General features: G+C 40.4%; 1 protein-coding gene across 1 annotated transcript in view; it reads left to right on the plus strand.

Annotated features, from left to right (window-relative positions):
* The window catches only part of GLT1D1 (glycosyltransferase 1 domain containing 1), a 48,557-nt gene that overhangs the window by 13,866 nt on the left and 7,208 nt on the right, over positions 1–27,483 (plus strand). The window contains exons 5-11 of the mRNA XM_030460550.1: positions 3,482–3,518; positions 3,957–4,013; positions 13,621–13,716; positions 14,784–14,833; positions 18,532–18,575; positions 18,960–19,080; positions 22,607–22,705. Of these exons, the coding sequence (XP_030316410.1) occupies positions 3,482–3,518; positions 3,957–4,013; positions 13,621–13,716; positions 14,784–14,833; positions 18,532–18,575; positions 18,960–19,080; positions 22,607–22,705 (504 nt within the window). The remainder of the gene's footprint in view (positions 1–3,481; positions 3,519–3,956; positions 4,014–13,620; positions 13,717–14,783; positions 14,834–18,531; positions 18,576–18,959; positions 19,081–22,606; positions 22,706–27,483) is intronic.

Genomic DNA, 27,483 nt, shown 5'->3' on the forward strand with positions numbered 1-27,483 from the left:
TGCCATATGCATATATTGGATTTTTTTGCATCATTTAATGAACCGTAGGTTGGCAAAATTCCACAAAACAGCCTTACTTGCAATAAGCAGTGTAGAAGAATAATTAAAAAATACTTGTTTTGTCAACACTGGAGAAAGGAGAATTAACTTCTTGAGGTTAACTGAAGTGATGCTAAGCCCAGCAATGTCTGATATACAGCTCTGTGGAATGGATGAGAGAGATGTAGCACATAAATAGCACTTAACTCTTAAAACTCATCTCTCCTGAAAAGAAAACAAAACACGTTGTGGTAAATGACACGGGGAAAAATACTGGATAAAATTATTCTTCTCCAAAAGTATAATATTTAAATACATTTGGAAATGTATTTTGAGGAGAATATTTAGCCAGCAAAGAACTGGCAGCAATAATGTGTAGTGAAATGAGGCAACCAGGTGCCACTAATTACCAGGCAGTGGGCATGAGCTTGTGTTAAGCCCACCTGTGCCTGATCAGGGCAGGTCCCAACTGCGCATGAGCAGGATTAGGGGGCCAATAAAAGGTGAGGCCTGAGGCACAGGCTCAGCTCATTCCTGAGCAAGCCAGCAGAGAGGTTTGTTGATTCTGGAGCAGTAGCACCAAGCCAGGGTAACCAATCCTGAGGGCAACAGACCCAGAGCACTATTTGTGCACTTCTGCTGGAACACCTCAGAGCGCCATGCCCTAAGAGAGGTTTGTCTTGCAACAATAATGGTTGGTTCTCTTTCTCCTCATTTAGTATTATTGCATCTGCTCTGTTGCAAGTCTAATGCAGGCATTCAGTCCAATTTTTTTTAGTATTTGATGCTCTTGTTTGAAAACAGACAGGGTAAACGTTCTTATACCCCTCTGTGGCTGAGCTGATAGCAGAGTGACAGTGGAGAAAATTGAGACAAATTCTTGAAGTCGACATTCCTCAGTCAGTCCTTGTTTCTGAAGAGCAAAGACAAGAAAGAGCTGTTGGTCAATTGAGTACAAGTTGTGCTTTTGGATTTTGTGAGGCTGCGCTGGTTACCTGTGAAAAACTCCACACATGCAGCGGGGTTTGCTGATCCAGCCTGATGGCCCAGCTGATTTGCTGTGTGGGGTCAGCTTTCTGACTAACTTGTTGGTTAAAGACTTGCACTGGGTTACAGAGAGCTGCTTTTAGCACCAGAGCCAGTGGAGGGTAAGCATAATTATTTGGCTGACAGTAAGGGGCAACACTCTGGGATAAAAAGACCTCCAGAGGGCTCCAGGAGGAGGTCTGTGACAAACAGGGAATTCGAGGCAAGTCTGTTGAGTCCTAAACTGAAATACTACCTGCTGACTTGTGTCTCAAATGTTGGAGTTTTGGGTTCTTTTTCCAGCTGTATCTTTATATAAAGGGTGATAGCAAATACCACACATTTGTATTCAAATGGTAAAGAATATGAATACATCTTTCCACACCTAGGTCACAGAATTGTAACACTTTTTGCATATTAACTCCCACTAATGTGAACTGCATTATTTCTCTAATGAGTGCCTTATTAGTTAGACAGTCAATTAAGAATTTAAATTATGAACATTTGAGCAATTGCACTGTGCTCAAGGGCTGTAACTTCCGACAAATTATTTTCTATTACATTGGATAAATTATCTTTAATTATGAAGTACATAATACAGCATTTGTAATAATCTGTATTCCAAGTGAGTTTGAAATACTGTAAAAGATCTTGTGCTTACGGTCAGTGTTTTATTTCAGTAGTATAAAACTGGTGCATAAGAATCACCTAAGCCAGTTTTATTAGCATTCAATTTCATTTTTCCATTCTCCTTAACACCATTTAAAGTAAAGAACATAACAGAAAATTGATCTATAAAGTGTGAATATATCTGTGTGTCCTGTTACACAGTGTTCCTGCAGTTTTCTTCTTGATGATCCAAGCTCTGGCAGGATTATACTTACCATAAGCCATTAAAGGTCCAGCAGAGCATGAAACCTGATGTTTAATTTAAGCTTATTTTTGGAATTTAGTGGGTTTAGGCAAGGAAAAGCCTATCTTCACCCACCAGAGTTTTGAGGCAGAACTTTGCAGTGTGTCAGCTACAGAGGCAAGGCTGGCTTAAGATGCCCTCTGCCCCATCTGCTTTTTTCATAGGTAGGAGAAGGACCGAGAAACGTTAAGTGAGAAAATAGCATATTAAACAAATTTTTTTTTTAATATAAAATAAAGAGCCACACAAAAAGAGCCACGGCAGGCAAATAGTCAATGACTCAGCCTGCTAGGACTGTCCCTCTCTAAATAATGCTGTTGGCATGGAAGAGGAGGGAAGATGTAGTCTCAAAATAGCAAACGTGTGATATTTGCTATCACCCTTTATATAAAGATACAGCTGGAAAAAGAACTCAGAAGGAAGTTGTTCATTTGTTCATTTCTAGATGCTGTGACACCTAATGAAGCAACAGCATTAGTAGAAATCCTTAAAAGAGGAGAATTCCAGATTGAAGCATTCAAGGCAATATTGAGCACATCTATTGGAAACTCCACCAGCTGAGCAGTCCCTTCCTTAGCTTGCTGCTTTGCAGGCATTGCAACCACTGCTTTGCAACACAGAAGAATTGTCTGAACACAAAGCTTTACACAAATACTCTTAGAAAAAAGCTCTGCTTGTTTGCTGGGAAGTGTTATTTTTGTTGATTTATTTAGGTTTGGGTTTTTTCAGGATATTTTTTCAGTATTTTGATGGAAATAAATGTATTCTGTGAATTTATTGTTAGAGTTATAGAAAGCTATTGAAATAAGAACTTGCTTATTTCATCAGCTAAACTAAGTAACTAGCATAGTAGCACTCCAAGAATAGCTTTGGACATGTAGTAATTACATCTTTTATTGTTCCTTTTTAAAAATAACTTCTGCAATTTTTATTTGGGAATATTCTGCAATAACTTCTACTGCCTGTTTTCATGTATAGACAAGCTTACATATATTTTACAGCAGCTTTTGAAAAGGTTAGATGTAAGTGGGGTTTGCCTAATGACTCATGTATTGTAAAATTCTGCTTTGGATAAATGCAGGCTGTGGTTTCAAAGCCAGCTCTAATTTTTCCTTCAAGACTAGAATTTTTTTGAGAACTGGGACTGTTCTAGAGATAGAGTTGAAAGTCTTTCTAGTTTAGGGAAATATTTTTCCAGGCTAATGATTATGGGAAGGGATACAGAGGTAAACTAAAAATATATATTTCTGCTAGTTTGGTAATTATGTTAATTGCAAAATTGATTCATTGATATGGCAATTATTTATAGTAAATGTAATCTACAATGCTGGCTTTGTTTGCTTTGGTGCTATTTAAATGTTTCTTTCTAAGGGTCTGTTTTAATTTTTAATATCAAAAGAGAATCATTCATGTGCATTTTACTACTCTCTTGGCTTTTAAAGATTCAACAGATCTTTTATTGTCAACTTATGAAAGTTATTTTTCTTTTCTTTCTCTTTAAAGCCAGATGCTAGGAAGAAAATATATGTCCAAACTCAAGGTGAGAGTTTTGAAATATTGACTAAAGCATTCAATTTATTTGAATTGTGTGTCTAGCACCTGTATGTTTATGTTTCTACTTTCTTTGCCCCAAAATCATTTTGCTGATATTGGTGTGGAGTTTGAAGTCCTGGTCCCACTGAAGCTGAGCTTTTTGCCATTGACTTTCTGTGAGGCAATATTTCAGTCTCTTAGCCTAAATTTTCATTTCATTTGGTGCTTTTGAAAAGTTTTCCCAGATGCCTCCTAGTAGGAATCTCAAAGATAAGGTAACTGATTTCTCTCCAAAGTATATGGAAATTAGTAGCTTAGGAGTTCAGTCTGATTTCACATAAGATGCTGAATATTGTTACCTTAAGGCAAGGATTCAAGAACCATACATAGCTCAGCTATCCAGTGACTGGTTGGATACATTGAATTTCTCTTTTTTTCAACACAGGAATTAAGACTACACCCAGTGAAACATTTGACTGGTATAGATTTCTACAAAATGCAGGTAAAACTCACTTTTTTCCTATATTCACTATATTCATTCTTAGATGTAAGTGATGAAAGACATTTAGAATTAAGGATAACTGATTATGAGCATGCTGGGCTTTATAGCTGTGTGACAAGAACTTGCTTGGCTGCTGCAGAAGAGCAGGTGAAGTGGAGAAGTGAAGAACAGAAATAGGTGTTGATGTTTTATTGCATGGTCTTGATCCAGAACCTGTTTTCACCAAAGTACTGGTGTGTAAGGGAGATAACCTAATTTTAAATCACCTGACCTTGACAATGTTTTAATTGCTACAGCTGCATTTCCCCAGAAGAATTTGTAGGCATTTTACTGTGGTAAAAGTATCTCAATATTATATTCATCAGTGAGATCTCTGATAGGACAGATGTTCACTCTATTACAAATGAATCATCACCAGTCAGTTGCTTTATCACATCAGTAAATGGGTGCCATTGTTCAAAACTGGTGTCCAATTTTAAACTGAGCATTGAGGTTATTTTGTTCTCAATAAATCACAGCACACAAGCACAGTGCCACCAAGATTAATAATTTTCTGAAGTGAAATGATTTGTCACCAGCCAGCACAGCCTTAGTGCTGATTTGATCTCAAGTCCAACCATTTTATGATTAAAAGTGCAGTCAATAGATTGAGGAGGGGGAAGCTCCCCCTAAAATGCATTTAATCTAACGTGTTAGAGATGGTTTTTTTCCTAGTGCTTACCAATGCTAAAGTGCAAAATAATTCATAATGTACATGAAAAGCAAACTAGAATGTGACTCTAACATCTGTGCCTGTTAAATAATAACTTGAAAACTAGCATGAGGTTATTCAGTAGTGGGTTTTATGACTATTTTGTCTCATTTATCTTATCAGTCTCTATGTCCATCTCTGGTGGCAGAAGTTGCACTTTTACTACTGTATTTGGAGGCAGATTTTTCAATCTAAATCATAGGATGGTATCAGCTGGAAGGGACCTTCATGATCATCCAGTTCCAACCACTCTGCCATGGGCAGGGACACTTCCTCTTCCAGTTTAAAGCCCTTTTCCTAACTCTACATGTCCTTACCAAAAGTTCCTCCTTGGCTTTCCTGTAGACCCCTCAGGTGCTGGAAGGCTGCTGTTCCATTGTGCTTACCAAAGAGAGGAGTTCCCACTGAATAGTTTTTCTGGGGTTTTGCAGCTTCTACTAAATTTGGAATAACCTTGGAATAATCAGTAGAAAACTATGAAATACAGAAGGCAGTTTTGATCAGAAGATTATGATTTTGATGGTGTAGGCTTGCAGAGTGAAGTGCACTTGAAAAGAGCCCAAGCTTTTATGCAGACAAAGCCATCCTATCTTGTTCATCTTGTGGCTTTTATGATTTATGTTTTTTTATAAAGACTTTTTCATTAAGTTCTATTCCATATATAAAGGCACTTAATGATTTTTGTGGGAAATATTATACCAGACTTCTTATGAATATTCTTTGTACTCATTTTTTTTTTCAGTAATAGAAAAGCCTTAACATTTGACTCATGTTAAATATAACACCAGTACATAAATAGTATCTTTGAATCACAGTAATGGCTTCAAAAAGAATGTAATAGTAGAATTAATTGAGTGGCAGAAGGCATCAAAAAATTTTACTGTGGGTGCCTTGTCCCCACCCCCAGCCCCCAGTGTGATTGTAACAAAAGCAAAAACTAAGGAATCCCAGCTTTCATTTGATAGTTTGGGAGCTCAAATAAATAGCAATTGCTTAATACAAACTGAAGCAGTGCTGGGAAAGGTTTTTTTTTATTGTTGTTATTATGGTTGCAGTAAAATCTCAGTAAAAAAATCATAATAATTTTAATGTGGCCTCAGCAGCAGACTTGAGAGCTGCAGAGGTCATGTTTGTATAGTGCTAGTGTGCTAGCTCCTAGCTGCAGTGTTTTCAGTGGCTGGCTGTTAAATCATTTATTGGATAAATCTGAAAAAAAAGGGGAAAAAAAAAGATTTAAAATGAATTTGCAGTCTGGTTACCATCAGCTTCACAGTTTGTCTTACATGGATGAAAGACTGCAAGCAACAGTAAAAAAAGCTGAAGCCCATGCAGATTTCAACACACTTCAGGAGGACAATGTTTTCAGTAGATTCAGTAACTCAGACTATTTAGGGAACTATTACAGCCTCTGTCAGTCTGGAGGTCAGACCAGATGATCAGAAGTGTTTTTCTCTGAGTGTATAATACAGGAATCTATAAGCATCATAATCAGTTTTGTTAGCAATTTTAGATGCCTATCCACAGACTTGAGAGAGACAATGTTCAGGCTTTGCCATCAATTGCTTGGCAGAAAATGACAAGACAGTCTGAAGTAATTACAGGAGCTGAGCCTGATCTTCTCTAACAACTTAGCTCAAGGATGGAGCACAGCTACTTGAGATCCCAGGCTTGATCCCATCATACTGTGATGAAAGGCTCCTTTTGATTTCAGTGGAATGTGGCTGAAGCTCATAAGATGTACATCTTAATAAACACTTGGACAGCATGTGATTAGAAGATGGAGATAAGTAACAAAGTCAATACTAATGAACTGGCAAACCTCATTTACCCAATAGATAAGACTGAAAGCTGGCTTCCTGGAAGGTGACAGAATCATAGGATCAGATGCTTGTTGCACTAGCCAATAAAATAATGCAATATACTTTTGTAGCTTGATTTTTCTGCTCTCAGATAATTTTTACCTGGATAGCATGGCCCTTTTGAGAGCCTGCAAAGCTTACACAACCTGACATCACACAGACAGGGTTTTACAGAGGCATTATGTTTTTCTAAAGCTATGCTGGGAAGAAAGAGCCACACAAGAAAAATTAAATAGTAAGAGTTTGTGCAGATATATACCTGACCACAGGAATAATGCTGATAGCAGCAGTAAACTGTGTTCTCCATCAGTTCCTAAAGCATGGAGCTTTTTTTACATTTTCTGAACTGTTAGAAATAATGGGGAAAGAAGGATTATTGGAGAATTTTGCAGCCTAATTTTTCTGGAATAGTAGCCTGCCCCTGGAAGTTAACAGGTTCATTTAACTTTTTTTGTCTTCACAAACATATCAGCAATCACTGAGAAAACCAGCACTATTGAATGTAAATAGCAGTATAAACATTATAGTTATGGTTATAACTATATATACAGTTATTACCTCCATTCCCCCTTAATTTTTAAGAAACAAATGGATTTGTAAAATAAAAGCTCAACTCTAAAACATGAAGAAATGATTGGCATCTTCAGATGGGTGTGTTGTTGGAATAGGACCTAATTGGGGTAATAATTGGAGTTCTGTGTCATCAGTGACTTCAGTTACAGTCCTTTCAGATCAGTATAAGGAAGGCAGTGTGGTGAAGCTGTGCTGTAGCAGGACACTGCTATGTCAAACAACCTGGAAAACTTGGCTGGTCCAAGCAGCTTGTTTTTAATAGTTGGCTTGTGGAAGAGACACAAAATCAAACTCTTGGTGCCATGAGACTAAAAGAGATAATGTATGGTATTGCTGCTATGTAGGGAGATGGATGTGGAGAATTACTGTGAATTGAAAGATTTAGAGTAGTAAAAATACATGCCAGAGTTGGATAGATTTATCTATGTTTCAAACTCAAATAAAACAACCATCTTAGAGACTGAAATCTCTGTACTAAACCTATGGATTTCCCTTTCTAGGGGATCAGTTAATACTTCCAGGTGCACTGGAGATGGATGAACAATTTTCAAGAGTGCTGGTAAAAGACTTGCTGTGATTTAAGTGAGCATAAAAGAAAATGAGAAGTTGTTCACCCTCACCATCTCTTCATGGCTTAGATTTGTGAACAAATCATGGCTTAGATTTGGTTTGTGAACAAAACCAAAAATAGATAGCCAAGCCCAACTGATCTTGATACTGTTGTCTAAAGATCTATAGAACATTACAGTGAACTTTACAGGGACTGGATAATCAATCTTTTAAAAATCTCTGATAATTCTTAACCTAATATTACTAAGAAATGCTTTTTTATGGTACTGAGCAATCTTTTAATTTCATCTTAGAACTATAAGTCCAATATTGATATAAAATATACTTAATCTCTAGTAAAAACTGGATTTTAAGCTGTAAAGGAATTAAAACATTTTAAAAAATCTGATTTATGAGGTTGCTGGTTCAGGTCCAAATCAGCAACTTCTTAATGAAAAACTCCATCAGTCCTTTATTTTTCTCCTCTCTAGAGATTTCAAAAACACCCTAGAAAACCACAGTAAAGTCTTTTAAAAAAGAAATCTTTTAAATCTCTTTATTTGTGCAAGTGGTGAAAAAATTGCTCACATAAGATGTTCTCAAATTGTGTCTTTACCTCTCAGCAAGGTAATGCTGGATATTGCTCATTCACTTAGATGCCTGCAGCTTTTCAGTAAGATTAAAGATTTATTTTTACTATACATCTATGATTACTACTTTTTTTTTTTTTTTCCTGGTAGTTCTGGAGGGATGGTATGAAATGTATCTGCTCTTTCAAAATCTGTTTAGGTAGCACTTTGGCTTATTCTTGTCTTTCTTAGAAAATTACATCCTTACTAATTCTTTGGAAATGATTTAGGCTTTTGTGTTACCTGCCCCTATTCACATTTTGCTATCCTAGCATCTAAGTACAAAGTTTTAAGGCCAAAATGTAAACTATCCCAGTGTGTCATAATAGTAAAAGAGTTGACATGACAAACAGTTACACAGTTCCAGATAAGGAACAAAGTAGGAGCCAGTGACATCTTAAATAATTAACTTATTATTTCCAGGTTGTACTGTGAAAACCTTTTCCACTTTAATATACTCCATTCTCTCATTCTGTCTTGCAACTGAAAACCTTACAACTGTTTACAAAAAGTTAAACCCAGTACCATTACTTCCCATCAAGCAATTTTTAAGGCTGCTTGCAGACAAATGGGTAGGGCTAGATGGATAAATCTAGATTTGAGAAATTTTCTAAGCTACACCATGACTCAGAATCACAGCCAGCAGAAGAATGTGAATCTTGAGTATTAATCACATTTCAGTTTCAGTTCTGAGCAGCTCAATTCCACCTCTGCTCATCACAAAAAAGGAGTTGTATGACTGCAGGAGTTGTGTGTCAGTCTTAATCTGCCACTGTGTCTGACTGATTTCAGCTCACCTGCAGTTTATTTGTTACCATCCCCACGGTCCTGCATGGAATATTAGAACAAGAAACTGTCCAGCTGAGGCAAGGAATGAGTTTTCATAACCATATCAATCACTTGTTTTGACCTCTCATCTCTTGCTAAACAGGTGACCCACTAAGCAGGCTCAGGACTGGCTGTAGCCAGTGTGCAAATGTTTTTTATAGATAAAGCCAACCTAAGAAATCAGACTACAGCCATAGGCAAATACTGAGAAGGCATGTTTAGAGGAGCATCTCTTCCTGACATTAAAGAGTTATGTTTGACACCAACACTTGGAAGAGTTGATTACAGGAGTTGACACACACTGAAGGAGTTGATTACAATGGCAAGACTTGACTTGAATTTAGTGTATAGTGATTGCATGGTGCTTGTTTTCCAGCTGTTCTTCACAGTCTTTTTTTTTTTTTTTTTGTCAGTGATTATATACAAATCTTTCCATTTTTTCCAAAGCAAACAGAAGGATGCATGAGATGAGAAGGATGAGATAATGAAGCACAGTGTGCTGTTGCAAATCTTTGCTTTTGTAACGCTACCAGGAATGAGGAGAAACACACACAAGCAGTTTTTTTGCTATTTGGGTGTTTGTATGTCACTCAAACTAGAGTGACACAGAGATTGTATCAAAAGAGCAAATCAGTTGATTGAGCTCTATTGATGTATCACCATTTCAGAACTGAATCACACAAGGCTGTACTATCTTCTCACAGATTAAGTAGTCTATCTAGGAAAGACAGAATGATAACAAAAAAATCACATACTGAAAGCTCAAGGAAAAAGGAAAAATATCATCTTTTAGGTCCCAGTTCTCACCCAGCTGATGGCTATAGCTGGTAAAGGCAGCTATTGTAGTTTTTCTCTTATCATGCTCTCTTTTCCAGCATTCTTGTGAGGGCAAAGCATACTAAAGTGATTGCTTTCTGGTACAGATGGCTACCTTTTTATTTCCACAGCAGGAGTGCTAGAAAGGCTTGAGAAGGCAACAGGTGGGAAACCACTGATGCAGGCATCATCTTAATGTGTGAATTTAACCATTTTCTGTGACTGAGCAGAAAGCTAAAAAGATACCCAAGTGCTGCTGAAGTTTGGTCTTAAGTAGACAGAGAACAATTAAAGTGCCAGCACTAAAGGAGTGGCAGTGATGTGCTGATAAAGCAGTCTTCTAGGAATGTCTTTATATGCTTCTAAGTGGATTGAGTGTGGAAAGGTCTGCCTGTAAAAATAAATTAGGTGATGAATAAGATCTACAGCATACAATAAAATAAAGCTACAACTGAGTCTTACTAAATGGACTGGAAGAGGCAAGTCCTTTTTCCACTAACCCTTTTGTGACAGTTTTTAGAAATGCCACGTAGGATCCAGTCTGTGTACCCAGTATCTGCTAGTTCAGAGAAAAGTGCATGAACTCTTATGATAAACAAGGAAGGCTTTGTAAAGTTGTATAAAGGGGATGGTCTGCAGTGAGAGTTCAAGGTCATGAATATCTCTTCAAAATAATAAAGGTTAAATAAGTGGGCTAGTTTCATTATTAAGTATTATTGTAGATAATTTATCTAGTGAAATAATTAGGATGTTATTGATGAGATTCTTGAGAGAAGTACCTTTAAATGCCACAGTAATTTATTGATAAAATTCCAGTTACCAAGTGTGGGGTTTCTACAAGGTAACAGCTATGTATGGGGGAGTATTAATGAACTGACCATGACTCTGAAAGGTGACAAAATGGTGAACAAGAACACGAGGAAGTTGGCACATAGCAATTAAACAAATGTATCTGGCGAGATATGCTGTTTTGTATATAAACACAGTTGTTGAAGTTAAAAAAAGATTTTAAATCATATTGATTCTGGCATTTGCTCTGAGCCCTCTTGCCACAACTGGTGCCCGAACAGGGACAAGGCCTCGCTGAGGATTGCTGAAAAAAGGTGCAGCAAAAAAACCCCCCTTGGACGAAGGTAGAGAGAAGGGTGACTGAAGCAGAGCTGCCCCAGCTCTGGAGAACACGCTCCATGGGATTGTGTGGTGGATGTGGTGAGCCCAGATTGAGGGAAAACCTAGCTAGGTGTGGAAACTTGGGATAAGCTTCCCGAGCGGCCAGGAAGGAGATGGGGGCATGGCTGAGCAAGAGAGAACAGGCAGTGGTGAAACTCCTTCACCAAATCTCCATGAGAGGGATTAAGTGTGATGACCACGCTTTGGGGCAGTTACTGCTGTGTGCAAAGCAGCACAACCATTTTAAGGACTGGGATAATGTGTTTGAGGTTGCACTTTGGGAAGAGGCAGGCAGTACCCTCTGGGAGGAGGTCTCTAGGGGCTTGAAGGATGCAATCAAAGTGGCAAAAACATGGTGTCTGGTGAGTCTTTGAAAGAATTAAACTATCTGGCAACTCTCAGCAAGACAAGAGGGCAGGGTCTCAAGTTGTGCCAGGGGAGGTTTAGGTTGGAGATTAGAAAGAATTTCTTTACGGAGAGGGTGATCAGACATTGGAATGGGCTGCCCAGGGAAGTAGTGGATTCTCCATGTCTGGAGATATTTAAAAAGAGCCTGGATGTGGCACTCAGTGCCATGGGCTGGGAACCACGGGGGGACTGGATCAAGGGTTGGACTTGATGATCTCTGAGGTCCCTTCCAACCCAGCCGATTCTGTGAAGAATTGTATGGTCTCCACATGAGAACAGGAAGAGCTCGTTTCTCACTGCTGTCTGAGTTTTCAGTGCTAACTTTTAAGTTTATTCCAAAATAGCCAGAGCTGAACATTGAAAGGTGGGAGTTTATAATTGAAAAGGGATATTTGTGCCATGCAGATACTTGAAATTTTACTGATGTTTTCCAGTAGTTTGTTTTGTGTGAGTTTGTCATGAGTTGAAACCACTGCTGCCTGTCTTAAAAACAAACAGTATTAATGGCCCACTGCACCAGAAAAATTGCTTTTTCAATCCAAATGTTTGTGTATTATAAATTACAAATTATTTCTTGGTTCAATAACCAGTAAAATATTACTTACCACATTTGCTGCAGCCATTCTTGACAACTCAAGCTGTTTTAGTTAAATGAAACAGACTCAATAATGAATCTTGTGACAGGGAGTTAAAAGTCCCTGAGCTGGATTTTAATTTTAAAAGCAATAGCTTGAGTGTGTAGTGAGTCTTTTGATTCTTCCCCTCCCACAAAACAGAGGTGAGATTGCAATGATCATGTTAATCCAGATATTCCTGGTGTGTTTCTTCCAGGGCCTGGAAGTTGCACAGCACTGTGAGGGAAGTAAAGTGGGACCAAGGCTGGGGGATGTTAGGTTACAAATTGCAGGAATTCAGTGGTGCTGTACAAGCAACTGAATTGTTCCTGCAACTGGTGGAGAGTGGCAGGGAAAGGGAGGAAGAGGAGGCCTCAGAGAAAGGAGCAGCTGTGTCTCCTTGTTAAACTGCATCCTGTTAGATAGGATGTGTCAGCATTCCTTGCCAGGAGCCCAATAAATAGGTGAACTGAGGAAAACTGATTTGTCCTGTACAGTAAATCAAAAATGAACATTGCAACCCCTCTAATATTAAGTAAATTATGGTGGTGCTATATGTGTTCATTCAGCAATTTTGGAATTATGCTGTTTTATCACTTTGCCAAGTTCAGCAAATACTGACCCTTCTCCTGAAGTATGAATGAATGAATGAGCTGTGCTGCCATCCAGCCAATGACAACTGCCATATCCTACATCAGATCTAATTTTCTAATCTAGCCTACAAAAATATTTTTGAGCTGTTGCTCTGTGTTTGCAAGAGAATTTCACTGTTAAAAATTCCCATGACGAGATCTTTTTCTCAACTTTTTTTCATTTGTTTTTCTTAGCACTAAGCTTAAAATAAATGCTGTGCAATAATTCAACTTCTGTTTAATTATTCTGTGGCAGTACAGGATATTAGAGAGAGATGGGACATTTATTTGATCTTTTTAAAAAAAATGTCAGATCAAGAGCTCAAATCTTTACAGGCATTGATTAACTAAACCTCACAATATCATTGAATAGGTGTTGAGTTATTTTAGGGATGTAAATTTCTTCTTTTCATGTGTACAAATATTGAGAAACAGAGTGGTTTGTATAGCTGCCAAGTCACCCAAAGCTGAGTTCTGGTGTTCAAGAATACTGGCCACCAGATTTTCTCCAAATCCTGCTCGTTCACTGGCTCTAGAAATAATCTAAATATATCTAAATATATAAGTAATCTTAATATATCTAAATAACATAAATTGATGTGCAGGATTTGGTTCTCCACTGAATTGATTTGAGGTTTGATGTGAAAGGAAACAACAGTGAGGTTTTTTTCCTGTCCACCCTACTACAGCATTTGCCACTGTATGTGCTCATTCATGAAACAGTTTTGAGTGTTCAACTTTTTATCTGCTTTCAGACTTTTAAAATTCTTTGTTCCAGGCATTCCTCCAGATACAGACAGTTTACATTTGTTTCTTTTGATATGTGGACTTCGAAGAGTTAAAGACCCTCTGTATTTAGTGGATGTATTTTCAGGTGGGTACCTCCTATTTGATTACCCTTGTTTTGTCCCTGGATTCAAATGTATTTCTCTTCAAGTTTGTAAGTTTGGCACAATCTGGGTTATTCATTGCAGAAAACTTCATCATATATTTACATTAAAAAAAAAATGCTCATGTAACCATTGATCTAGTCAACACATTATTTCTGTACTGCATCAGCCTGCTGAGAATAACAGAGCATTAAAATCAAAGCAATGTTTGATGATTTTCCTTGCTGGGAAAACCATTTTGCTGTTACATACAATATTAATGGACAACAAAATAATTCACCTACTTCAAAATAACTTTTTATCTTGCTTTCCTGTGGCTGTAACAGTGATTTGCATGCCTGCTAATTAATATAATTGAAATTACAAGCCAAGTTCACCACCTGTTGTTATGCTCAACACTGTAAACTAGGCTGAAGTTTTCTTCTAGTCATGTAGCTGAATGTTTAGCCAGCTCCTGCTGTATCTGTAAAAATTTCAGGTATTCCAAGTTGTAAATTTAGCCTTCACTATTCAGCTTACTTTGATAATAAGCCTTTGGCACCTTGTGACAAATGTAGTCACAAATGTGGTGTATAGCTGGTCAAAGAACTGGTTTTGTTCTGTTCTGGTATTGAGAAAGCAGTAGAATGTGCATGTAACTGTGTAGTAATTGTAATGGCTGCAGTTACTTCCATGTGTTCCTTTACAAAGGAAAAAAATTCTAATTGTCTCAGTGGCCAAAGCCAGGACAAGATACAGAACATTGTTCTCTTGAGACGATTCAAATGTAACATCAGAGTTTAGTCAAATAAGCCTGGAGTCATAAGAGACTGCATGAAGCAGAAATACTAAATACTAACATTTGGATATGCTAATAGTTTGAATTCTGAGGAATAATGGGAGGGCTGAGCATGAAATCTGGTATACATTCAATCTTCTAAGCAGTAATACAACAGTTGTCAAGTTCCTTTCTATTCATGCAGCTGTTTCCATTCATTTCAGAGAGAGAATAAAATAAAATTTAAATTTAATAATTTTGATTAATAAATAAGATTTTCCTCTTCTGTTTTAGACTGGCACAGAAAGGATCCCCGTGTCCATCTGGGCATAATTGGACCTGCAGTAAGTTGTTAATTTTTAATTTTATTTTTTTATTATGTTTATTCCTAAATATTTCTGTTTGCTTGCATCTGTGATATCACAATAATTCTTTCCAAACTGAACCTAAGTCAGAGGACTTCTAATTGTTCCAGAGACAAGACAGAACAAACACAACAGTTGTAACAGCTGTACAAAACAGGTTTAAACTGTGGAAATGATTCCAGTGCTCGGACTCCCAAAGTTCAGAGTTGGCTGTCAGCTGAGAGGCACCTCACTCCCCACGTGCTCTGCTTGTGCATTGCAAAAAGGAAAGCAGCTAAGGGAGATTTTCTAAGAGGATGTGCACTGAGGTAGCCCAGCTCCATACAGTAAGGTTTTTTAATTACTTTAAATTGTTATCAGTAGCACTAAAATAGTTTTCAGCAGCTGTAGACTTGTTTTACATAATCTGATGTTTAGGAGGCTTGGGCTAGTTTTATAATGGGCATTTCCAGCTGAATTAGTCATTTTATATGTAGCTCAAGCACATGACTTGATGATGCTGTGCATCTGTTATGAGAACAAAACGTTTAGTGTTTCACTTAACTACAGAAACAACTTTTGAAGATTAAAAAGGATCAAAATATTTGGATTCTAGTATTGGTTTCTGGTTTTGTATCTATGGGGTAGTATAACATTTTTTAGATGATCAGAAAGTACTAAATATATGTATTTAGTAATTAATATTAGTATTACCTATTAGTATTACTAAAAATATTAGTAATACTTATTTTGATATGGATAATCTATAAATAAGCCTATCAGATGTTTTGAAAAAGAACACTTGCTATCTAGAATAAAATTATTAGTAGATACTGTTAATAAGGAACCTTAATACTGTGAAGGTCACATCAGATTCTCATTATTCCTGTTCTTACATCTTTTGTTCACACAGAGGATTGATTCTTTGTTCCATTCCATTTAGACTTTGATGCAATTTCTGGTGGTCTCAATTTGTACACAATTAACAGTTTCCAGCAGGTGCAAAATGATGTTAGGTTTCTGTCTGATGCTAGACAGCAAAGAGAGCCTCAGCTGACAAATAAAATGGTGAAGTCTGTTTCACATTTAGAATCTGAGTTCAGGGATTCAGATACCTGAGAGGGAGGATGGGGTTGAATAAAATAAATAAAATCAGAAGCTGAGTTGTTCTTACAGCTCCACATCTCAGGTTAAGCTTAGAGTTGGTGTAATTCCTTCCAAATGAATTATATGCACTTTAGTAAATATTCATGTGAGATTTCAGGTTTTTCTCCCCAAGCAGCAAAGATCCTGCTTAACAAATTAGAAAGTTACAACTTCTTCTAGTTGAGGAGAAAGTTTTTTGAATATGGGCTTATGGAAGTAAACAAGAAAAATGATTGAATCCTCTCAGCTCCACCCCCACCTCTGATTCATCTTCACACAAGCTTGCAAACTTGCAGGAAGTCTGTTTTACAGGAAATAATCTCTGAATGGGCAAATAAGAGCTATTTTTTATATTTTTCTGTCAGATGTTTCTTTGCCTCAGTAGAACTTACCAAGTAGCCTATTGGTCCTGCTAGGTGTGGTTTCTTCTTCTTTCTTCCTTCCACTCCCCTTTTCATGTCTCATCCTTTCTGATAGAAACTACTGATACAAAGCCAGCTGCCTCCCTCTGGTCTTTGCAAAACTGATCAGATGTGCAGCTCTCTGAAGGCTCTTCCTCTGGATGGCTGATCTTTTTATAAAAAGGTGATAGGTAACTGATTATCATATTTACCTCCTACTTTGACTGGCAAGAAAATAAGACACCAAATACTTTCCCTGTAGAAGAATTGGATAATTGGATCATGGAGACATTTTGGGTGTAAATAAGATACTTTTCAGTAGTTTTTTCTGAGACTGTGTGGAGTTCCCAGGCATCCTGCCATAGTCAGTTGGCTTTGGAAGCATTTGCATCTTTTAAGTGGATTTCCAACTTGCTGAAGAGCTTCTTTTTTCTCTCATTTCTGTTATATTGAGCCTGTGATTGGATAACTCTGCCCCCTCAAGTTCCAAATGTAGCCCAGGAGGATCACTTCCCTAAGTCATTGCTACACCCCTCCTGAAAGTAATATTTTAAACTCTCATGTTCAGGCCAGGCTTCTTGCTTATCTACCAACAGAAGAATGCAGCTGAAAGGATTCTTCTCTTTACAAGACATATGGCAATTCCCTGGCTTCCACAGAAGTAGATGGGATAGAAATTAGTATTTTACAAATTTTATGAGCCACAGACTGTCATTTTTCTCTTCCTTCTAAAGGTAGAAGAGCAGAGGACCATATCCCACTGCTCATGACAGCACTTGCAAGCACTTGACTGATTTTAATGGAGAGTAAAGTTCTTCAGGAGAGGAAATCAGCATCAAAAAGTTGGGGAAAAAGCTTTGAAAAGCTATTTATATAGAAATACCAATTGGGAAGTTCAGTAGGAAATATCCAGGGAACCCATGACATGAGACACTGGCTTAGTGTATGGGTTTGTATTATCCTCTGCCTCCAGTATCAGGGAGTGCTTCAGGAAAGGGCACATGATTTCCCTTCCTGCTGTTACCAAAAATACTTTATTAAGCAGTTATTTCTTTCATTCAGTAGGAATTAATTCCCTAGTGCAAAAGTGATTCTTTAGACTCTTAATTTATGAAGCCTTGCTTCCATGAAATAATTAATCTTGCATTCATAGTACACAATCATAGTTTCAAAATAAATTATTTTTCCTAGTTTTCTGAAGTGCTTTGAGAGTGTTCTCTATCTCATAATGAGATAAAACCCCCTACAAATAATATTAAGGTGTGTTTAAAAAACAAGCCTTGTTGTTCCCAGTACTGCTGCTTGTTGTGCAAGCTGTCATAAATTAATATAGTCAGTCAGCCTTAATAAAAACAGTCTAGTTCTGTTCTTCATGTCTAGTTCAGGATTTGCAAGTTGTTTATTCCTTTTAATCATGTTAGATGCAAATAGCAGACATAGTTAAGCTTTGTAAATAAACCTACCCAGCTTAGATAACTTTTTCATAACTCTAGCAGCATTCCTTCAGGTTAGAATGTTGATTTTAGGCAAATGTTTCTGACAGTGCATGCCATCTGACTGTCTCAGTTTACCTGCAGATTTTTTCCTGTGTTAACCTAAATCCTGGGAAGTTCCTTTTCCTTCCTCACATTGCTTACTCCATCCCTAAAGGAGCAGAGAATTGCTTGGCATGTCAGTGCATTGTTCCTCACTTAGACAGCAAGTTGTCAACTCAGTCATTTGAGTCATGTTAGCCTTGGCTGAGCCTTCTGAAAACAGTCACTCATCTTAAATAAATCTAAGGCCTAATTAGGACTTGGAGCCAGAGGGATGTCAGGGGAGAAGAAATGGAACCTCCCCTCCTGACAGCAGCCCAAAGCTACTCAGCAGCAGAGGAGCCCCTTAAAGGTTTAGAGTGGAGCAGTCAGTTCACACTCTGCTGTATGCACACAGCCCCAGCTGGGGATTCTGAGTGTCAATCACTCTTAGGAGCATTTGTCTGAAGAGTCAAATGCAATCTCCGAGTGACAGATCTGCAGTGTGATTTTAGAGCTCAGCACATTCATGCATTTAAATATTTTAGCAAAAATGTAATTTTTTTTTCCCCCCTCCTCTGGGTGTTTCAGACGTGCTAAAGCAGTGCCTTATATCTATGTCTGTGTTCCTTTCTAGGTTGATCCACTTTTTATGAGTGAAGTTAAAGAAAAAGTTAACAGGTAAGAAGTTAAGGTTTTTATCTGAACATACACACAGCAGCCTTGCAGTCAGCAGCTCCTGCAGCTCACCACTCCATTTCCATAAGTATTTAGCCTGTGTGTTTTACAGAAATCTCTGTGTGCATCCTCCCCATATTACACAGTCTTTAAGGGAAAACTTCACCCTCATCCACCATTCAACAGTGAATTGGCAGATAGTGGTGTGTACTGTGCTGAGTTTATAACTGCATTTATAGTTAGAAAAGTAAGGAAAATACAAGGAATTCTTAGCATCAGCCCCATGCCAGAATTGATATGACCACCTTCCAGCACTGCTCTGTTTTAGGAGGGATTGTTATGGCATGTTTTTCAGAGGTGTCCTATTTGTGGGCTTTTTATTTCTAGGTCACCTGGAGTACATTTGTTACAGGAGATGCCACAAGATGATCTTCATGCTGCTATGAAAAGGTGCTTTGCTGTGGTGAACAGCTCCATTTCAGAGGGGATGTCTGCTGCAATTCTGGAGGTAATTTCATTTTACCAGTAGGTTTTCCAGTGAATCTGAAATCACCCTTTATTGCTGGAGATGTAAATCAACATTTTATGTCCATGTTTCAAAGCCAGTGAAGACAAATCTAAACCACTTCTTTTTGCAAGTGTTAGAAATTAATGTTTTCTTCCCTTGAACTGACATTCTTTTTTAAAGGACAGTAACTTTATCAATCCTGCTAAATTAATAGAGATACAAGAATCATTCTGATTTACTGTCATTATTCTTAATTCTTAATCCACTTCCTTATAAAGTTGCTAGAATAGACTTTCATTTATTTTTGCATCCTTTCAACGAGCAACCTAAGACCTGCATTTGTTAATTCTGAAATGATTAGTGAATTAACAACAGTTGTTGGGGTTTTTTTGCCATTAGTATTGAAAGTTAATAACTAGGTTTACTTCATAGCTGTCCAAGCAGGGCACTGCTGAGTATCAAATGCTTTCTAGGTAAAGAATAAATACACCTAAAGTTCTTTTGGCAGACTTTTTTACTATTCTGTTTGTGGTATTTTTGCTAAGTATTGTTTCTTGATGATTTCAGCAGATCACAGAAACTTATATATTTATTAATGTATCTCCTGTTTCTAAGGAGTAATTAAATGTTGCATTTCTAGCATGCTTTTCTTCCACACAACTGAAAGTCCTTCATAAGTAAGAAGTGACCATTGTAGGAATTACAAAGATTAGAGGATGGTGAGAGAGCAAATGTGTTTCCTTTCTAAAATGCCAGTGCTCAGAGGTAGAAGCAGATGCTGTTTCACAGCAACAATACTCTAAAAACAACAATTCCTACAGACTGTGACATTTCCAGACTTATCAGGCCAGATAAATTTTGAACGTTCAGTAGTTGAGATGAAATGGAGTTTACCAGCACTGCAGACAGAACAAGTCAGTCAAGTAAAAGTTAAGTAACTGTCACCTCCTCCTCACCAGCCACACATTCCCTTCAGGACTGCTCACATACCAGTTGACCAAAAATCAATCTAATTTATACCCTGAAATGTCAGTGAGGTAGGGGGGGAGAGGAAGCAAACCAGAAAGACTTAGGAGACACAGCATCTGCAACAGAAGTGCAAGTGTGCTCAGCCTGATATAAATTATTATGCAAACTCAGGACTGACAGGAACATTGGTACAGTTTTACTTATTTTGATTTCTTTATTTTTTAATGAAAAAAAATAAAAGGAAGATGGCCCAACTCTGTTCTGCTGTAGGGCAAAATCCAGTCTTAGACAGGTGAAGCACAAGCCTAGTATTCTGGAGTATAAATCTTAAGCAGACTATAAAAATAAAAAATAGAGATATTGTATACAGTAAAATTTAATAGGGGGCAACAAAAAGATGGTTGGGCTAGGAGGAAGAAAATGAAGGACAATTCAGAAGGGTAAATAATGAATAAAAGCTGTATTTACTCTGTAAGCCTCACACTGCTGGTTAGAAATGCTTGTCGTGTAACATCCTTCCAAGAGCTGAAATTTACACCCTGCATCTTTCTGAAATATCATTAAAACACTTTGCAGTCAGACTAATCTAAGAAAACAGATGGCCAAGGGACTTCAGTGCTATTTTATGCTTTTATTTGTGGAACTAGGTCAGTAAATTATACATATTTTGAACAATGCAAATGACTCTTTTTACTGCCTAAAAATAGACTAAGTATCTAAATTAAATTCTAAGCCACTTCATGCAGTAATTATTTACAGCCCAATCCATTTGTTTAAGCCTAGCTGGTATAAAGGCAGCCCCTCATCTTAGGTATTTGGCCATCTGGTCTGTCTTTCAGCAGCTATAATTCATTGCTACCTATGAGTTTGGGAACCTCAAGGTTTTCTTAGGTAGCTGTTACTGCCCTGCAACTAGATGAACAAATGTATTTCCCTTTAGAGTTCAGAAATTAGGGAAAATGAAATGTAAACTTAATGATCAACTTCAATGAATCATCCACTATGTAGAAAGCAGAAATAGAGCTGAATGATCACAAAAAAGTGGGACTTTTTTTTTTTTTAATTGCAAAAAGGAACACAGACTTGAACACCGACTTGTTTGGAAACCTGCTAGACCTGAAACATTCTGACAAACCCTTGATTTTCAATTTAGAAGTTCAAGTAAAACATCTTCATTCCCTGCTCAATGAACACATTTGAATGAGGTCCCAAGAGCCAGCACACTGAACACAAGCACAAGTCTGTCAACAGGAATGTCTGGAAAGGAGCTGACTCAGCAATTCTGTCTGCCTTGGAGATGCTGAGGCTCTGATGTGCGGGTTAGGGCTCTCCTTGGGCAGTGAGAGCCCAAAGCAGCTTCCTCAAGCTGCAGATTCCAAGTCTGCCTGGCAGAGCAGGGCATCAGCATCTCATTTCTTGGGTGAACTCTCAAGTTCTGTGGCTGTTGCTGCACTGATAGGCGGATAACAGTCAGTGGAGAGTTTGAAACTGCCTCATATTGGTTTTATTCCACAGTGAAGTCAGAAAAAATTACAAAATAAGTTGTGGGTGACCAATCACTCACCAAAACGACTCTGTCTGTATCCCAATAACTCAGATAATCTGCTCTGTGTTTGATATTTCCTGTTTACACTGCTTTGTGTTCACTCCTTTAATCTATTTGTCTGAGTTATCTCCAACTGAGCCTGTAGTTTCTGATACCTGTAGAGCAGGTTGTTTCATTTAGGGTTACTGTTATTTCTATTATTTCTATACTATTATTGCTATTAATAAATTATTATTATTGTATAATATATAATACATAATGTATATAATTATAATATATAATATATTATAATATATATATTATTATAGATCTGTAGTGGTGATTTCAGCAGTGTTTCTCTTGTGTATTTTAAGGTATGGAGATGTTGCTAAGTGCAAGCACTGTTCAAAACATGACTTGGTTCTGTACTTCATCACCCAGGGTGTTTTTCTCTTCAGGTTTGCCAGAACTACACAAACCCCTCTTGGTTTAGTCCTTGGAAGTCCTTTGTTCTCTTGCTGTGTAAACTGAAGAAGAATTGTTTCCCATCCTGGATTGTAATGACAGTAATTAAAAAAATGCGTTCAATCTGAAGTGATGGGGAATCAGTATAAAAGAGACTGAAGATTTGGGGCAGTGAATGACACTTTTCTTGTGTGACACTGGGGATAATCGTGCGTTTTCAGGTTTTCTGGGTTTTATACTCAGTGCATCTCAAGACTTTCAAATTCATCAACAGGAATTAAAGTTTCAGCTCAGGATATGCATGAGGAACAGAGATGAGTGCTCAGAGGCTGTGGCTGCTGCAGCTATTTTCAAAGTTACAAGCTAAAAAAAAAATAAACAAAACATAGCAGAGAAGTTACGGAAAGGAGCTGAGGGGAGACACGGGGGGTTTGAAACAAAACTTTGGAGAAATGGGAAAGAAATTTGGTTTGTTGGTTCTGCTTTTCCTTTTCAGATTCTTGCCATCAAGATGTTAAAATCCCTTGCTCTGAATTAACAAATGGCTGTTTCTGTGCATTCCTCTAGGCGATGGATTTGGAGATTCCAGTGCTGGCAAGGAACATCCCTGGGAATGCAGCAATAATACAGCACAAGGAAACGGGATTCCTGTTTTCAGATCCCCAGGTAAGAAAACAAAAAACTCCTCAGAGCTTTCCCCTGAATCAGGGAAGTTTTGGTCCATTCCATTCCATTCCTGTGCAGAGGAGCCCGGCTGTTCAGCGTCCCCTGCTGCAGCTCTGCTCTGCTCTGCCCTTCCCACAGAAGCTCCCAGGTGGCACCAGTGCAGAACCAGCACAGACCCAGTGCTGAGCCGGTGCTGCCCCAGTGCTGAGGCCTCCCCCGGTCCCCTGCAGCTCCCCAGCCCGGAGCTGCCTCAGCCCCCGGGCCTCAAGCTGCCCCCCCCGGGCTGCGGGGCCCCAGGGAGCTCTGGGTGGGAGCTGCCCCGACCCCGTCGCAGCAGAACCGGCCCCGCACGGACAGGGATAGGAACCAGAACCGGCACCAGAACCGGGATGGGCACTGCAGCTCCTGTGGGATTGGGTTCTGGTTAAACCTTGCCAGGCAGCAGGAGGCTGCTGCTCACCTCGGAATGGGTCGGAACCAATTGGAAAGAGATTAAACTGCTCAGGACCAGTCGAAAAAGGTTTAAACCGGTCGGAACTGGTGTGAACCTGTTTGAACCGGACAAAACCGGTTCGAACCAGTAGGAACTGGTTGAAACCGGTCGGAACCGGTTTGAACCGGTCTAAACCAGTCGGAACCAGTTTGAACCAGTCGAAACCGGTTTTAACCGGTCGAAACCGGTCGGAACCGGTTTGAACCTGTCGAAACCGGTTTGAACCGGACGAAACCGGTTTGAACCGGTTTTAACCGGTCGGAACTGGTTTGAACCAGTCGGAACCGGTTTGAACCGGTCGGAACCGGTTTGAACTGGTTTAAACCGGTCGTAACCGGTTTAAACCGGGTTTAAACCGGTCGGAACCGGTTTGAACCGGTTTAAACCGGTCGGAACCGGTTTGAACCGGTTTGAGCTGGTTTAAACCGGTCGGAACCGGTTTGAACCGGTCGAAACCGGTTTGAACCGGTTTTAACCGGTCGGAACCGATTTAAACCGGTTGAAACCGGTTTGAACCGGTCGGAACCGGTTTGAACCGGTCGGAACTGGTTTAAACCGGTCGGAACCGGTTTGAACCGGTCGGAACCGGTTTTAACCAGTCGGAACCGGTTTAAACCGGATTGAACCGGTTTCAACCGGTCGGAACAGGTCAAAACCGGTTTGAACCGGTCGGAACCGGTTTGAAACCGGTTTGAGCTGGTTTAAACCGGTTGGAACCGGTTTGAACCGGTCGAAACCGGTTTGAACCGGTTTTAACCGGTCGGAACCGATTTAAACCGGACGAAACCGGTTTGAACCGGTCGGAACCGGTTTTAACTGGTCGGAACCGGTTTGAACCAGTCGAAACCGGTTTGAACCTGACGAAACCGGTTTGAACCGGTTTTAACCAGTCGGAACCGGTTTAAACCGGTCGGAACCGGTTTGAACCGGTTTAAACCGGTCGGAACCGGTTTAAACCGGTCGGAACCGGTTTGAACCAGTCGAAACCGGTTTTAACCGGTCGGAACCGGTTTGAACTGGTTTAAACCGGTCGGAACTGGTTTGAACCAGTCGGAACCGGTTTGAACCGGTTTAGTCGGAACCGGTTTGAACTGGTTTAAACCGGTCGGAACCGGTTTGAACCGGTTTAAACCGGTCGGAACCGGTTTGAACTGGTTTAAACCGGTCGGAACCGGTTTGAACCGGTTTGAGCCGGTTTAAACCGGTCGGAACCGGTTTGAACCAGTCGGAACCGGTTTGAACCGGTTTGAACCGGTCGGAACAGGTTTCAACCTGTCGAAACCGGTTTGAACCGGACGAAACCGGTTTGAACCGGTTTTAACCGGTCGGAACCGGTTTGAACCAGTCAAAACCGGTTTAAACCGGTCGGAACCGGTTTGAACCGGTTTTAACCGGTCGGAACCGGTTTGAACTGGCCGGAACCGGTTTGAACCGGTTTAAACCGGTCGGAACCGGTTTGAACTTGTTTAAACCGGTCGGAACCGGTTTGAACCAGTCGGAACCGGTTTCAACCGGTTTAAACCGGTCGGAACCGGTCTGAACTGGTTTTAACCGGTCGGAACCGGTTTGAACCAGTCAGAACCGGTTTGAACCGGTTTAAACCGGTCGGAACCACTTTTAACCGGTCGGAACCGGTTTGAACCAGTCGGAACCGGTTTAAACCGGTCGAAACCGGTTTGAACTGGTTTGAACCGGTTTTAACCGGTCGGAACCGGTTTTAACCGGTCAGAACCGGTTTGAACCAGTCGGAACCGGTTTAAACCGATCGGAACCGGTCTTAACCGGTCGGAACCGGTTTGAACCGGTCGGAACCGGTTTGAACCAGTCGGAACCGGTTTCAACCGGTTTAAACCGGTCGGAACCGGTTTGAACTGGTTTTAACCAGTCGGAACCGGTTTTAACCAGTCGGAACCGGTTTGAACCGGTTTAAACCGGCCAGAACGGGTTTTAACCGGTCGGAACCGGTTTGAACCAGTCGAAACCGGTTTTAACCGGTCGGAACAGGTTTGAACCTGTCGAAACCGGTTTGAACCGGACGAAACCGGTTTGAACCGGTTTTAACCGGTCGGAACCGGTTTGAACCAGTCAAAACCGGTTTAAACCGGTCGGAACCGGTTTGAACCGGTTTGAACCGGTCGGAACCGCTTTTAATCGGTCGGAACCGGTTTGAACCGGTTTGAACCAGTCGGAGCCTGTTTGAACTGGTTTAAACCGGTCGGAACCAGTTTGAACTGGTTTAAACCGATCGGAACTGGTTTGAACCAGTCGGAACCGGTTTGAACCGGTCGAAACCGGTTTGAACCGGTTTTAACAGGTCGAAACCGGTCGGAACCAGTCGGAACCGGTTTCAACCGGTTTAAACCGGTTTGAACCAGTCGGAACCGGTTTGAACCGGTTTAAACCGGTCGGAACCGGTTTGATCCGGTTTAAACCGGTCGGAACCGGTTTTAACCGGTCGGAACCGGTTTTAACCAGTCGAAATCGGTTTAACCGGTCGGCACCGGTTTGAACCGGTTTAAACCGGTCGGAACCGGTTTGAACCAGTCGGAACCGGTTTGAACCGGTTTAAACCGGTCGGAACCGGTTTGAACTGGTTTTAACCGGTCGGAACCGGTTTGAACCAGTCGGAACCGGTTTGAACCGGTTTAAACCGGTCGGAACCGGTTTTAACCGGTCGGAACCGGTTTGAACCAGTCGAAACCGGTTTTAACCGGTCGGAACCGGTTTGAACCGGTTTTAACCGGTCGGAACCGGTTTGAACCAGTCGGAACCGGTTTGAACCGGTTTAAACCGGTCGGAACCGGTTTGAACCAATCGGAACCGGTTTAAACCGGTCGGAACCGGTTTGAACCAATCGGAACCGGTTTGAACCGGTTTAAACCGGTCGGAACCGGTTTGAACTGGTTTTAACCGGTCGGAACCGGTTTGAACCAGTCAGAACCGGTTTGAACCGGTTTAAACCGGTCGGAACCGTTTTAAACCGGTCGAAACCGGTTTGAACTGGTTTGAACCGGTCGGAACCGGTTTGAACCGGTTTAACCCGGTCGGAACCGGTCGTAACCGGTTTAAACCGGTCGGAACCGGTTTGAGCCGGTTTAAACCGGTCGGAACCGGTTTGAACCAGTCGGAACCGGTTTTGAACCGGTTGAACCGGTCGGAACAGGTTTCAACCTGTCGAAACCGGTTTGAACCGGACGAAACCGGTTTGAACCGGTTTTAACCGGTCGGAACCGGTTTGAACCAGTCAAAACCGGTTTAAACCGGTCGGAACCGGTTTGAACCGGTTTAAACCGGTCGGAACCGGTTTTAATCGGTCGGAACCGGTTTGAACCGGTTTGAACCAGTCGGAGCCTGTTTGAACTGGTTTAAACTGGTCGGAACCAGTTTGAACTGGTTTAAACTGGTCGGAACCAGTTTGAACTGGTTTAAACCGATCGGAACTGGTTTGAACCAGTCGGAACCGGTTTGAACCGGTCGAAACCGGTTTGAACCGGTTTTAACCGGTCGGAACCGGTTTGAAGCAGTCGGAACCGGTTTCAACCGGTCGGAACCGGTTTGAACCAGTCGAAACCGGTTTTAACCGGTCGGAATCGGTTTTAACCGGTCGGAACCGGTTTGAACTGGCCGGAACCGGTTTGAACCGGTTTAAACCGGTCGGAACCGGTTTGAACTTGTTTAAACCGGTCGGAACCGGTTTGAACCAGTCGGAACCGGTTTGAACCGGTTTAAACTGGTCGGAACCGGTTTGAACTTGTTTAAACCGGTCGGAACCGGTTTGAACCAGTCGGAACCGGTTTCAACCGGTTTAAACCGGTCGGAACCGGTCTGAACTGGTTTTAACCGGTCGGAACCGGTTTGAACCAGTCAGAACCGGTTTGAACCGGTTTAAACCGGTCGGAACCACTTTTAAACCGGTCGGAACCGGTTTGAACCAGTCGGAACGCGTTTTAAACCGGTCGAAACCGGTTTGAACTGGTTTGAACCGGTTTTAACCGGTCGGAACCGGTTTTAACCGGTCAGAACCGGTTTGAACCAGTCGGAACCGGTTTAAACCGATCGGAACCGGTCTTAACCGGTCGGGACGGTTTGAACCGGTCGGAACCGGTTTGAACCAGTCGGAACCGGTTTCAACCGGTTTAAACCGGTCGGAACCGGTTTGAACTGGTTTTAACCGGTCGGAACCGGTTTTAACCAGTCGGAACCGGTTTGAACCGGTTTAAACCGGCCAGAACCGGTTTTAACCGGTCGGAACCGGTTTGAACCAGTCGAAACCGGTTTTAAACCG

This window comes from Calypte anna, chromosome 15 (genome assembly GCF_003957555.1).
Source record: "Calypte anna isolate BGI_N300 chromosome 15, bCalAnn1_v1.p, whole genome shotgun sequence".
Taxonomy (NCBI): domain Eukaryota; kingdom Metazoa; phylum Chordata; class Aves; order Apodiformes; family Trochilidae; genus Calypte; species Calypte anna.